Source organism: Coptis chinensis, chromosome 1 (assembly GCF_015680905.1).
Source record: "Coptis chinensis isolate HL-2020 chromosome 1, ASM1568090v1, whole genome shotgun sequence".
Taxonomy (NCBI): domain Eukaryota; kingdom Viridiplantae; phylum Streptophyta; class Magnoliopsida; order Ranunculales; family Ranunculaceae; genus Coptis; species Coptis chinensis.
In genome coordinates this window covers 81458214-81469408 of record NC_141456.1, presented here as the reverse complement: position 1 = coordinate 81469408, position 11195 = coordinate 81458214, and the positions used below count along the sequence as shown (strand labels likewise).

At 39.1% G+C, this 11195-nt stretch overlaps 1 protein-coding gene and 1 pseudogene across 2 annotated transcripts; one reads left to right on the top strand and one right to left on the bottom strand.

Annotated features, from left to right (window-relative positions):
* Positions 1-484: 484 nt before the first annotated feature.
* Positions 485-1360, top strand: LOC147525416 (uncharacterized). Its single transcript, XM_086579361.1, has one exon. It carries the CDS (start codon positions 485-487, stop codon positions 1358-1360), a length of 876 nt encoding a protein of 291 aa, XP_086435487.1.
* A 102-nt stretch (positions 1361-1462) lies between these two features.
* LOC147525415 (uncharacterized) lies at positions 1463-5679 on the bottom strand (annotated as a pseudogene). The gene is made up of 11 exons (XR_015205499.1): positions 5518-5679; positions 5109-5406; positions 3770-4089; positions 3452-3646; positions 3229-3362; positions 3032-3144; positions 2685-2914; positions 2127-2338; positions 1900-1979; positions 1757-1806; positions 1463-1634 (listed from the first exon to the last, which is right to left on the bottom strand). The product of XR_015205499.1 is annotated as an uncharacterized LOC147525415 (transcript).
* Between the last annotated feature and the right edge of the window lie 5516 nt (positions 5680-11195).

Genomic DNA, 11195 nt, shown 5'->3' with positions numbered 1-11195 from the left:
AAATTGGAGATGGAAGAGGAACTCAGGTATGGATGGATCCTTGGCACCCAGATGGTATCTTAAAAGACCGGTTTCCACTATCTCTTATACATGACTTAACATGTAGGCTGAATGCACACATGAGTAATCTTATAGAAGATGGGCAGTGGTGCATTCCCATGCACGTCAGAAATCAAATTCCAGACATTGCGACTTTCATAGAAGAGGAGCTCAAGGTTGGGCATGGGCCTGATCGAGTGATATGGACAGCCACCTAGAGAGGGGACTACAAACTCCGGGAGACATATGATAGAATCCGAGCAGTCAAAAATCCAGTATCTTGGCATCACTTGGTCTGGTTCTCAAATCGGATACCGAGACACTCCTTCATTGCCTGGCTCACATTCCAGGGAGGGCTGAAGACAACTAGCAAGTTGAAAGAGTGGGGGTAGTAACTGATGATACCTGCGTACTGTGTTGGAAGGAGAGAGAAACTGAAGTACACATGCTATTTGAGTGTACTTACGCACAGTTCATTTGGCAGCATATATTACAACGTGCAGGCTACAACAAGGCACGAAGTGCGAATTGGTTGGAAGAAGTGGAATGGGTGATCATGAAAACGAAAGAGAAAGGCATTCAACAGGATGCGCTTCGACTAATGTTTAATGGCTTCATCTATCATGTGTGGCAAGAGAGGAATAGAAGGATCTTTCAGCACAAAAATCAGATTGCCGTCCAGGTGAGTTTGTTGATCATTCATGATGTAGCGACCAAACTCTCTTCTCTCAAAACAGTAAAGGATGAAGGGTCCGAAAGAGACAATGTTATGTCAATATGGAATGTAATGGTGGAAGCAAGGCCGAGGATAGCTCGATTTTGTGCATGGGAGAAGCCAAATATAGGATCGTACTGCCTCAATACTGATGGAACACTCCAGGAAGAACAAGGGGGGTGGGCGGCTGTGACAAGAGACAGAGAAGGAGTTGTTGTAGCGGCTGCACAAGGGAAATCAGAATATCAGACGATCGACCTCATTGAGTTACAGGGGTTAGCGAGAGGACTTCAGCTGGCGGTGGAGAGAAGATGTTTAAATGTTAGAGCCCAGACGGACTCAACAACAGTAACAACTTATATGAGGGATCAGACCCAGTACCCATGGCAAGCCCATTACCTTATGGGTGAAATCCACCGATTGAAAGTCCAACTTGAGAGTTTTACACTCAAACATGTATTTCGGGAAGCCAACAAATTAGCCGACATATTGGCTAGTAATATCCCGACAGCAAGTTATGTAGTAATTACCCCTAGTTCATTTTCCGAAGATGTAAGGAAAATTGTATTCAATGATGCCACGGGCAAAAGATATGTAAGAGTATAAGCTATGTAACCAAGCTAGTTTTAATTTTAATAAAATAGGGGTAAGGGACCTCTCAAAAACCCTGCTTGCCTTTCATAAAAAAAAAAAAAAAAAAAAAATCAAATAGAGCACCAAGACACAGAACTACACCACATTAATCTTTTTTCTTAACTTCTGAGCATTGCATAGTACTGTGCAATCCAACCCTTAACGATGCTGATCTCAGAAGCTCGCATCCCGACTAACCATTTTGGATCATCTTTTGATGGAGTAAGTACATCTAATGCGTGAGATCCTGAACATTATGCTCAAATCATTAGTCCATTTGATCATTTATTTTGTCTTCTGTAGTTACTGTCAGTTTAACTGATATGTCAATTATTGCAATCATAGGGTGCAACTGTGGAAGAGACATACCGTTAGTTGTTAATATGGCTACCACACTATCTGATATGTTATGTAGTACCCTGTTAATAACTCAAAAAAAAAAACACTCAAATAATGCAAGCTGTGGAAAACAGTAGGTAGAGAAGAAAATAGTGAAATTGTATGTGGATTACCCTCCGCCGCTGTAAGGATCCCTTAGCCCATTAGAAAATATAATGTTGCTACCAAACTTTTTCAGAACGTTTTTTATACCCTACAGTTTTGAATGAAAGTAAACATGTTGTACTTGTAAGGTTGAATCATCAACCAAGATCATTCAAGCAACAAATGAATGTACGAGCGGGGCTTGTGTCTCATGTTAAATTCATTGAAATGTATGAACATCAGGAACTTAACTTACGTGCCTACCAAATTCAGTTACAATCCAATGTGGTCTTGGGGTGACATCAACCCCGAAAACTGTTCGGCATGATGCAGTGAGATCTTTTAGAATGAAGGGTGATATCGGGAACATAGTGTTGTCGTGTTCACGTCCCATTGGAATCACTAGATCAGTACAAGTCTTGAGACACCCAAACAAAATGGTTAGAACACCATCCATAAGTTTGTATAGATATCAAGAGAATATAAAGAACTAGATTACTATGTGGCTGGAGTCTTGGAACCCAATCGATTTATAGGCTTATACAGGTGAATTACAAGCTAATCTTTTGGTCTTAATACCCTATTGTTTTAAATTCCTTACCTTTTGTTTGAAATTAACCATGTTAGAGTCCACTATAGTAATCTTCTGCATCTCAAATGACGATTCAGGAGTAGAGAAGTGAAATATTTAAATTTAAAATAGTCTGTTTTAACTATGACGCACGGATAGAGAAAGTTTTTGTTGCATTGACAGTTAGAAATATTTAAGTTTTTGTTGCATTTAAAATAGCTGTGTCATTTATTGATTACCAACCTATGTCTGCTTCAGTGACTATTTGGTTAAGGTCGTAGCATGTTTCATTCCCCTTAACAGCGGCAACACCAGCAAGAATCCTAGCAAGAATATCAGTAGTCCGTTTTGAAGCTACATCAATGGCGTCACATATCATTTTAACGGGATAGATAGGAGGTTTATCATACTGAGCAGCACTAGTATATATACGCTCCAAGTCATTTTTGACCTCAGAAGAAGATTTTATCCGGCTTAACAACAAAAGGTAACTCAAAAGGTCAATCCATTAGTGACGAAAAGCAAAAGAAATGTAAAATAAACTACAGCGCAGCAAGACAAAAAATGGAAAATCTGATGAATGGAATTACTTGCAAAATTTGAACTTCTGGCTAAGGAGTGATAGACCGTCTGGTTTGGAAGCAATTTCGTCGATTTTTTACCACGACTGGCGTATGGTATCATAGCAAGTCATGCTATCTTCCTGAATTCTCCATAATATAATTAGCACATTTCAGATCCTAAAAAAAAATCAGAATAATATGATGACATCTAAAACGTGCCATACCTTGTAGTCGTTTGTCGCAATCAAATAATACTGTTCATGGGGTGTTATATCTTCGAAGTAAAGAATAGGTGCTGAAGATGCTAGTGCACCCAAGCCAATATGGGGATATTTTAAGCGAAATCATGATGCCAACACTGTAAATGTAGTCAATCATAAATAGTAATAATTAACTAATAACTAATGTTACTGAAAATATTTTGTTGGAAAACTCGTAGACACTTACTTCCACCGTAAGATCCTACAATGACAATGACAGGGGAACTTCCAGCTGATAAGTTTTTCTTTAAACTTACAAGCACTTCGGCATAATCTGCTAGTGCTTGAGCAGAGTTAAAATATCCAAGGGTGCTTGTGTTACTATAAGCCTCCTCAAACGATCCAAAGGGCATTGATTTTCCGTAGTAACGATGCTGTAAAATACAAGTAATTTGGACATGATTGGAAGTACCATCACTGCCATACCCAACTGAAGAATATATATACTATTTATCTCATTGAAACTTTTCATATTTGTTTTGAAATTTATACCTCTATAAAATTAAAACTATGAGTGCATTGAGTTCAGGTGAATAACTATTGAGGAACCCGACATTTTCTACATCATTGTCTATTGGAGCTTCTGCTCCAAAATAGACTAAGATTGGGGAACTAGTATTTGCCCCTGCCCAATATTTTGAGTTCATCATGTACCTCTGTGAAATGTAGTGTAGCTATCTGGTCTGTAGTTGAAGTGATCAAGTGTTTGCGTGTAGTAAAAGGTCTTAAGACCCTTGGAAGCACGGGCAAGTTTAACACTGAGATTTTTCGTTGGTGTTCGCTCAACGACACCAAGTCTTGGTGTTATGGTTGCACACGTACACACTACTTACAAGGAACATGAGCTGGAAGGCTAAGTATTGAAAACTTAAATTTGGTTTCTACCATTTGAACGCAAAAACTTCGAAGTTTGAGAGTTTGTACGAGGATATGGGTGAGCAAAAAATAAAATGGACTTAGTACGTATTTATAGACTCTGACAGTACCCTAGTAATCAAGCCATCATTGTCTAATGTTATCAAGCTCTATATTATCTGTATATATTTGAAGAACTCAACGATTAATAACTGATTAATATACTACTAGTTAGATTAAAGTTGGAAAACAAAGATTATATATAATTGTTTTTGGAAACAGTGTATTGTCATCATCATCATTCTCTAATATCCAACATCACTTTGCATGTTTTTCTTTTCATCATTCCGTCACCTAGCTAACTAATACATGCGTCGTCAGTTCGTCACAATTGGTGGTTGTACATTTTCTCCAGTCCAACATCGAAGTGTGTGTCAACTGATGTTCTTCATTATCCAAGTGCACCACCTATATTCTTATTCTCGACTGGACTACAATTAGCACTGTACAGTTCATCTTCTCGAGTTCTCGAGTGGTCGGACAATTAGCACAGTCATCATTAAGTACGTTGAAAAATCTCAACGTTTTTACACGACATGCAGTTCTTAGCATTAGACAAAAAGGCACTCCCCGTTAGCGTGGAATCCCATGAAAAAAAAAACTTGAACAGTGAAATTTTATTATATCTAATCAAGAAGAAAGTTGGGAGAGAAAAGAGGACGGCTTAGTTAGGTTTTAGCCCCTCCTCACACTTTTCTTATATAGGAAAATAGTCTGATTACAATATAGAACTCTAACACCCCCTCAACCTGGAGCATAGAGATCACAAATACCCAGTTTGGCACAAAGAGAATGAAATCAAGCACGCAGTAGCGGCTTAGTGAATACATCCGCAAGCTGGTCTCTATAGCACACAAAAGGAGTAACTATCCTTTTGCTCATAACTAAGTCCCTAATGAAGTGACAATCAACCTCCACATGCTTAGTACGCTCATGAAATACCGGATTATTCACAATAAAGATAGTAGTTTGATTATCACAAAACATCTGCATAGGAGAAGGAACAACAATACCCATCTCAGAAAGAAGTGAATGAACCCACATCATCTCACAAGCTGTATGAGCCATAGATTTATACTTAGCTTCAACACTGGACCTGGCAACAACATTTTGTTTCTTGCTACGCCATGTAATAAGATTGCCACCAACAAATGTACAATACCCATAAGTCGAACGACGATCAATGCGATCCCAGTCAGCATCAGAGTATCCAATAATAGACAGAGACTGTGATCGTTTGTACAGTAGGCCTTGACCTAGAGAACCCTTCAAATACCTTAGAACTTGAATAATTACCTCCTAGTGAGGCATGCGAGGTGCATGCATGAACCGACTAACCACAGTAACATCAAAGGTAATATCAGGATGAGTAATAGTAAGATAAATCAGCTTTCCAACCATTCTCCTATACTGACCAACATCATCAAAAATCTCCCTCTGTACATTATCAAGTTTCACAGTGGAATCCATAGGAGTATCAATTGGTCGGGAAGCAAGCATGCCAGTCTATGAAAGCAAATCTATCACATATTTCCGCTGTGACAAATAAATACCATCCTTGGATCAAGCAACTTCAATCCCAAGAAAATATCGAAGAAGTCTTAAATCTTTTGTATGAAAATGTCGAGCTAAATAAGAATTCAAATTTTAATGCCACCAGAATCATCACCAATAATAATAATATCATCAACATAAACAACAAGAACAATAGTACCAGTAGAAGATCGACGAATAAACATCGAGTGATCAGAAGAAGAACGCTGAAAACCATAACCAATCACAAAAGAGCTAAACTTATCAAACCATGCCCGGGGTGATTGTTTCAAGCCATAAATTGCTTTCCTCAATTGACACACCATACCTGATTTACCCTACACAACATATCCAGGTGGCTAATCCATATACACTTCCTCCTGTAAGTCTCCATGTAAGAAAGCATTATTCACATCTAAGTGATATAAAAGCCAATCACGAGTCACAGCCATAGATAAAAGAACTTAAACAGAATTTAAACGAGCAGTAGGAGAAAAGTCTCCATATAATCCACATCATATGTCTGAGTATAACCTTTAGCAACCAACCGCGCTTTCAAGCGCTCAACAGAACCATAAGGCTGATATTTAACTATGAAAACCCATTGACAACCAACAATATGTTTGCCATAAGGCACAGAAGCAAGCTCCCAAGTGCCATTATGGACTAAGGCACGCATTTCCTCATCCATAGCTAACTTCCAGGCAGGAGAGGGCAAGGCCTGTGCATAGGTAGTAGGAACAAAAACAGAGGACAAAGATGATGCAAAACAACGAAAAGTAGGAGACATGCGATGAAAGGAAACGTAATTGGCAATAGGATATTTAGCACAACTACAGTAACCTTTGTGTTGGGCAATGGGTACATGTAGATCATCATTAGCAGAAACAGAAGGAACCTCAGACGAATCAAGTGGTGCCGTAGTGACATGAGATGGTGCTGGGGCACGTGATGGCATAGGAACATGTGATGGAGATGCATGTGGTAGCTTAGAAACATGTGTGAACTGAGGTGTAGGTGGGGTCTTAGGAGCACGTTTTGACTTAGGTGCAGGTTGGGGCTTAGGAGCACATTTAGACTTAGAAACATGTGGTGGCTTAGAGCCAGATGGGGCTAGAACTGGTGGTGGTATGGAAACAGACTCAGATGGCGACACAATATCAGGTGGTGGTAAAGGATCGGGTAAGGACACATGGTCTGATGGAGATACATAATCAGATGGGGATAAATATCAGGTGGTGGTAAAGGATCAGGTAAGGACATAGGTGTAGGAACCGTTATGGTCAAACTTTACAAACCGTGAAAACCATGCGCAACGGAATAAAGGTTCTCACGATTTTGTTTAGAATCATACCTCTTAGATCAGCTGTGATATCTCTGAGAACGAATTAGCAACCTATTGATCTTCTGTTGTATTCCTATCCTTGGAATGGACGTTGTGTGGGCAACGATCTACCAGCCCCTTCTTTCCCTCTTGGCCTCTTTCACTCACAAAGTTAGAACCGATTTTGGAACTATCTTTTCTTGAGCAAAACCTGAGTTTATCTTAGTGTAAAAACGGCCAAAAAGAGGGGTTTCTTTTTATAGGCTACAATAGGGACCATGAGGAGAAATTAGGGTTGGGCCTCCTGACGAGCTTGAGCTTCCCATGTTCGCTCAGAACACACAACCCAAGTCCGTTAACAAATGGCTTATTCCACTAAAGGCCATTGTTGCACTACCACCCTAATCCCAAATTACGTTCATGGGCTCCATATTATATGCTTGTGGATCTTCCCGTGTTTAAGATTTCGAATATCCGTTGATTAAGTCAAGTTACTAACAACTACATTAATCAACTTCTTATGTCCTTGAGTAGAACCACTCAACCTCATTGTCATGTCGGATTAAATCCACCTATAGGGTTTACATGACAATCCTTATGAGCTCCTCAAAGGGACATCATCAACCCGACTTCTTGCGGGTCACAGATTCCTTCTATAATCAAAATCACACCTTACATACAATGTCATTACTCAATCCATCGGGTTTGTTGATTCAAAATGAATCTCACTCATTGATGATTTAAAGCAATGTACAATGCACGTAAGTGCCCGTTATTATATCCGGATTAAGAGGACAAGCATCCATAATAACAGAGGTGTTTGTTATCTTATATAGTCAGTATAAAGAGAAATAACCTCACTTGATCCTATTCAATACACACAAAGTGTACTAGTGTAATCCTGTAGTCAAGATATACTAATACCATATTAGACTACACCTGTTGGGTGGCGTTTCAGTAAGCTGAGTGGTCATTCCATATGTTGATGTGACGACTGTTGAATTTGATTGGATCTTCCACAGGTCGTCAGCATGGTGTTTTAGTTGATCTGACCTGAAAAAAATGCGAACTAGCACGTAGTTGTTAATACAGACTAATGGTAGAAGATATATATGTCTGGATTAGTAAGGTGCTCATGTCGGAGCCATTGTTCTTTGGTGAAGCCCCCAGTGTATGGTTCTCGTTGCGCGTCCATGATTGTGAGTTGATCTCGTTCACATTCTCTGAAGCTAGCCCCAGTTTGTAGATGGTTGTAGTCAGCCACCAATTTGGAATTTGATTGACTTGCACAAGATCGAACTGACAAGGAGCGAGCTTTAAGGGTTGTGATCGTAGGAATCGTTATGGTTTCATGTAATGATTGACTACTAACTGTGAAAACCATGCGCAGCGGAATAAAGGTTCTCACGATTTTGTTTAGAATTCTTACCTTAGATCAGTTGTGATTTCTTTGAGAATCCAAGCTCTACGAATCAGCAACCTCTTGATCTTCTGTTGTATTCCTATCCTTAGAATGGACGTTGTGTGAGCAATGATCTTCCAGCCCCTTCTTTCTCTCTTGGCCTCTCTCACTCTCTTAGTTTAGAACCAAATTTAGGAACTAACTTTTCTTGAGCAAAGCCTGAGTATTTCGGCCAGATAAAGAGGGGTTTCTTTATATAGGCTACAATAGGGACCATGAGGAGAAATTAGGGTTAGGTCTCCTGACGGGCTTGGACTTCCCATGTTCGCCCAGAACACACGGCCTAAGCCCATCAACAAATGGCTTATTCCACTAAAGGCCATTGTTGTACTACCGCCCTAATCCCAAATTACGTATATGCTTGTTGATCTCCCCGTGTTTAAGATATCGAATGCCTATTGATTAAGTCAAGTTAATGACAACTACATTAATCAACTTCTTATGTCCTTGAGTAGTACCACTCAACCTCATTGTCATGTCAGAATAAATCCACTTGCAGGGTTTACATGACAATCCTTATGAGCTCCTCAAGGGGACATCATCAACCTGACTTCTTGCGGGTCACAGATTCCTTCTATAATCAACAGCACACTTTACATACAATGTCATTACCCAATCCATCGAGTTTGTTGATTCACAAATGAATCTCACTCATTGATGATTTAAAGCAATGTACAATGCATGTAAGTGCCCGTTATTATATCCGGATTAAGAGGACAAGCATCCATAATAACAGAGGTGTTTGTTATCTTATATAGTCAGTATAAAGAGAAACAACCTCACTTGATCCTATACAATACACACAAAGTGTACTAGTGTAATCCTGTAGTCAAGATAGACTAATACCAGATTATACTACAGCCGTACCAATGGTTTGTCCAAATCCATCTAGGTTGCGAACGTTTACTTATACTTTATAAGGTACTGATGATATGATCTTCAGTGTGTCACCACACACCATATCATCTACAACATAAAGTATTAGATGTATTCATATAACTAATAACATATACAATATGCATAACATTTTCCCATATGATTCTCATTCAAAATATAAATAATTAGGGTTAGTACAAAAGTAATGCTTTTAGTATATAACCCTATCAATAGGGACTGATGGAGACACAAGATCAGATAAAAGCAAAGAAGTGGAAGGAGGACTACCAATGGGAGACGAACCAAGGGTGGAAGAATCATTAATATTATGAAGTACTGGAATTGGTGGTAGAACCAATGTATCCTATCCAAGAGATATCAAAGTGGGGTCTAACTGATGACCTATGGGAGAGAAAAAGGAAGTAGACTTGAAAAATGTGACATCTGCACTTACGAAATAGCGACGAAGAGCGGGACTATAACATCGATACCCTTTCTGTGTCTGTCCATAACCAAGAAAAATACATTTAAAAGACCGAGGGGACAACTTATCACGACCAGGACTCAAATTATGAACAAAAGCAACACAACCGAAAACACGAGGTGGAAGATTAAAAGAAGACAATCTAGGATGCAAAAGTGAAAAAGGGGTTTGATATGATGAACGGATGATGGCATACGATTAATAAGATAAGTCACAGTCAGAACAGCATCAGCCCAATAGATTTTAGGTACAGCCATATGAAACATGAGAATGTGAGCAACATCTAATAAATGTCTGTGTTTGCGTTTAGCAACACCATTTTGCTGTGAGGTATGAGAACATGTAGTTTGATGAATAATGCCATGGTTGACACAAATTTTTTCTATAAAGGACTGGACATATTCCAATGCATTGTCTGGACGCAAAACTTTAATAAGCTTACCTAACTGAGTAGAAATCTGATTATAAAAAGTAGTAAAAAATATTGGGCAAACCAGAATGATCTTTCATTAAAAATAACCATGTCATCCGAGTACAACCATCCACAAAAATGACAAAATAAAGAAAACCAGACACACTTTTGACTCTACATGGTCCCCAAATATCAGTATGAACCAAATCAAAAGAACTTAGACTACAATGTTCCACTCGACTAGGAAAAGAACTACGGTGATGCTTGCCGAGTTGACAAGCCTCACATTCTAAAATAGACACATGACTCAACTGAGGCATAACTTGACGAAACTTTGCTAATGAAGGATGACCTAAGCGAGAATGCCACTATAAAGGAGAGACGGAACCACTAAGGACAGAAGGGGGTGGATCACCATCAAGAAAATATAAACCATCTCTTTCATGCCTCGGACCAATCTCCCTCATCGTCTTGAGATCCTAAAAAATACAACTAGAAGAGGTAAAGGTTACTGAACACTGGAGGGATTTGGTCAGTTGACTAATGGATAGTAAATTTGTAGGAAAATCAGGAACAAGCAAACCATTAGACAAAGAAAGAGAATGACATGGATGAATAGTGCCAGAACCATAAACAGTGCGAGTAGAACCATAAGCCAAATGAACAACAGACTTTGAAGCCACAAAATTAGAGAAGATAGATGGTATACCAGACATATGTGTACTAGCACCAGAATCAATAACCCAAGCAGGAGATGGTGATGCTACACATGTAGAATTACTTGAAGCGGCCAAAGTTGCCATAGAAGAACTACCAGGAGTGAAGTGATTGAGCTTGTGCAAAATCTGACTGAGCACATCATCCTAAGTAGAAGCAGATTGAGGATTATTAGAACTCCACTATTCAAAAGCGTGATAAATAGAAG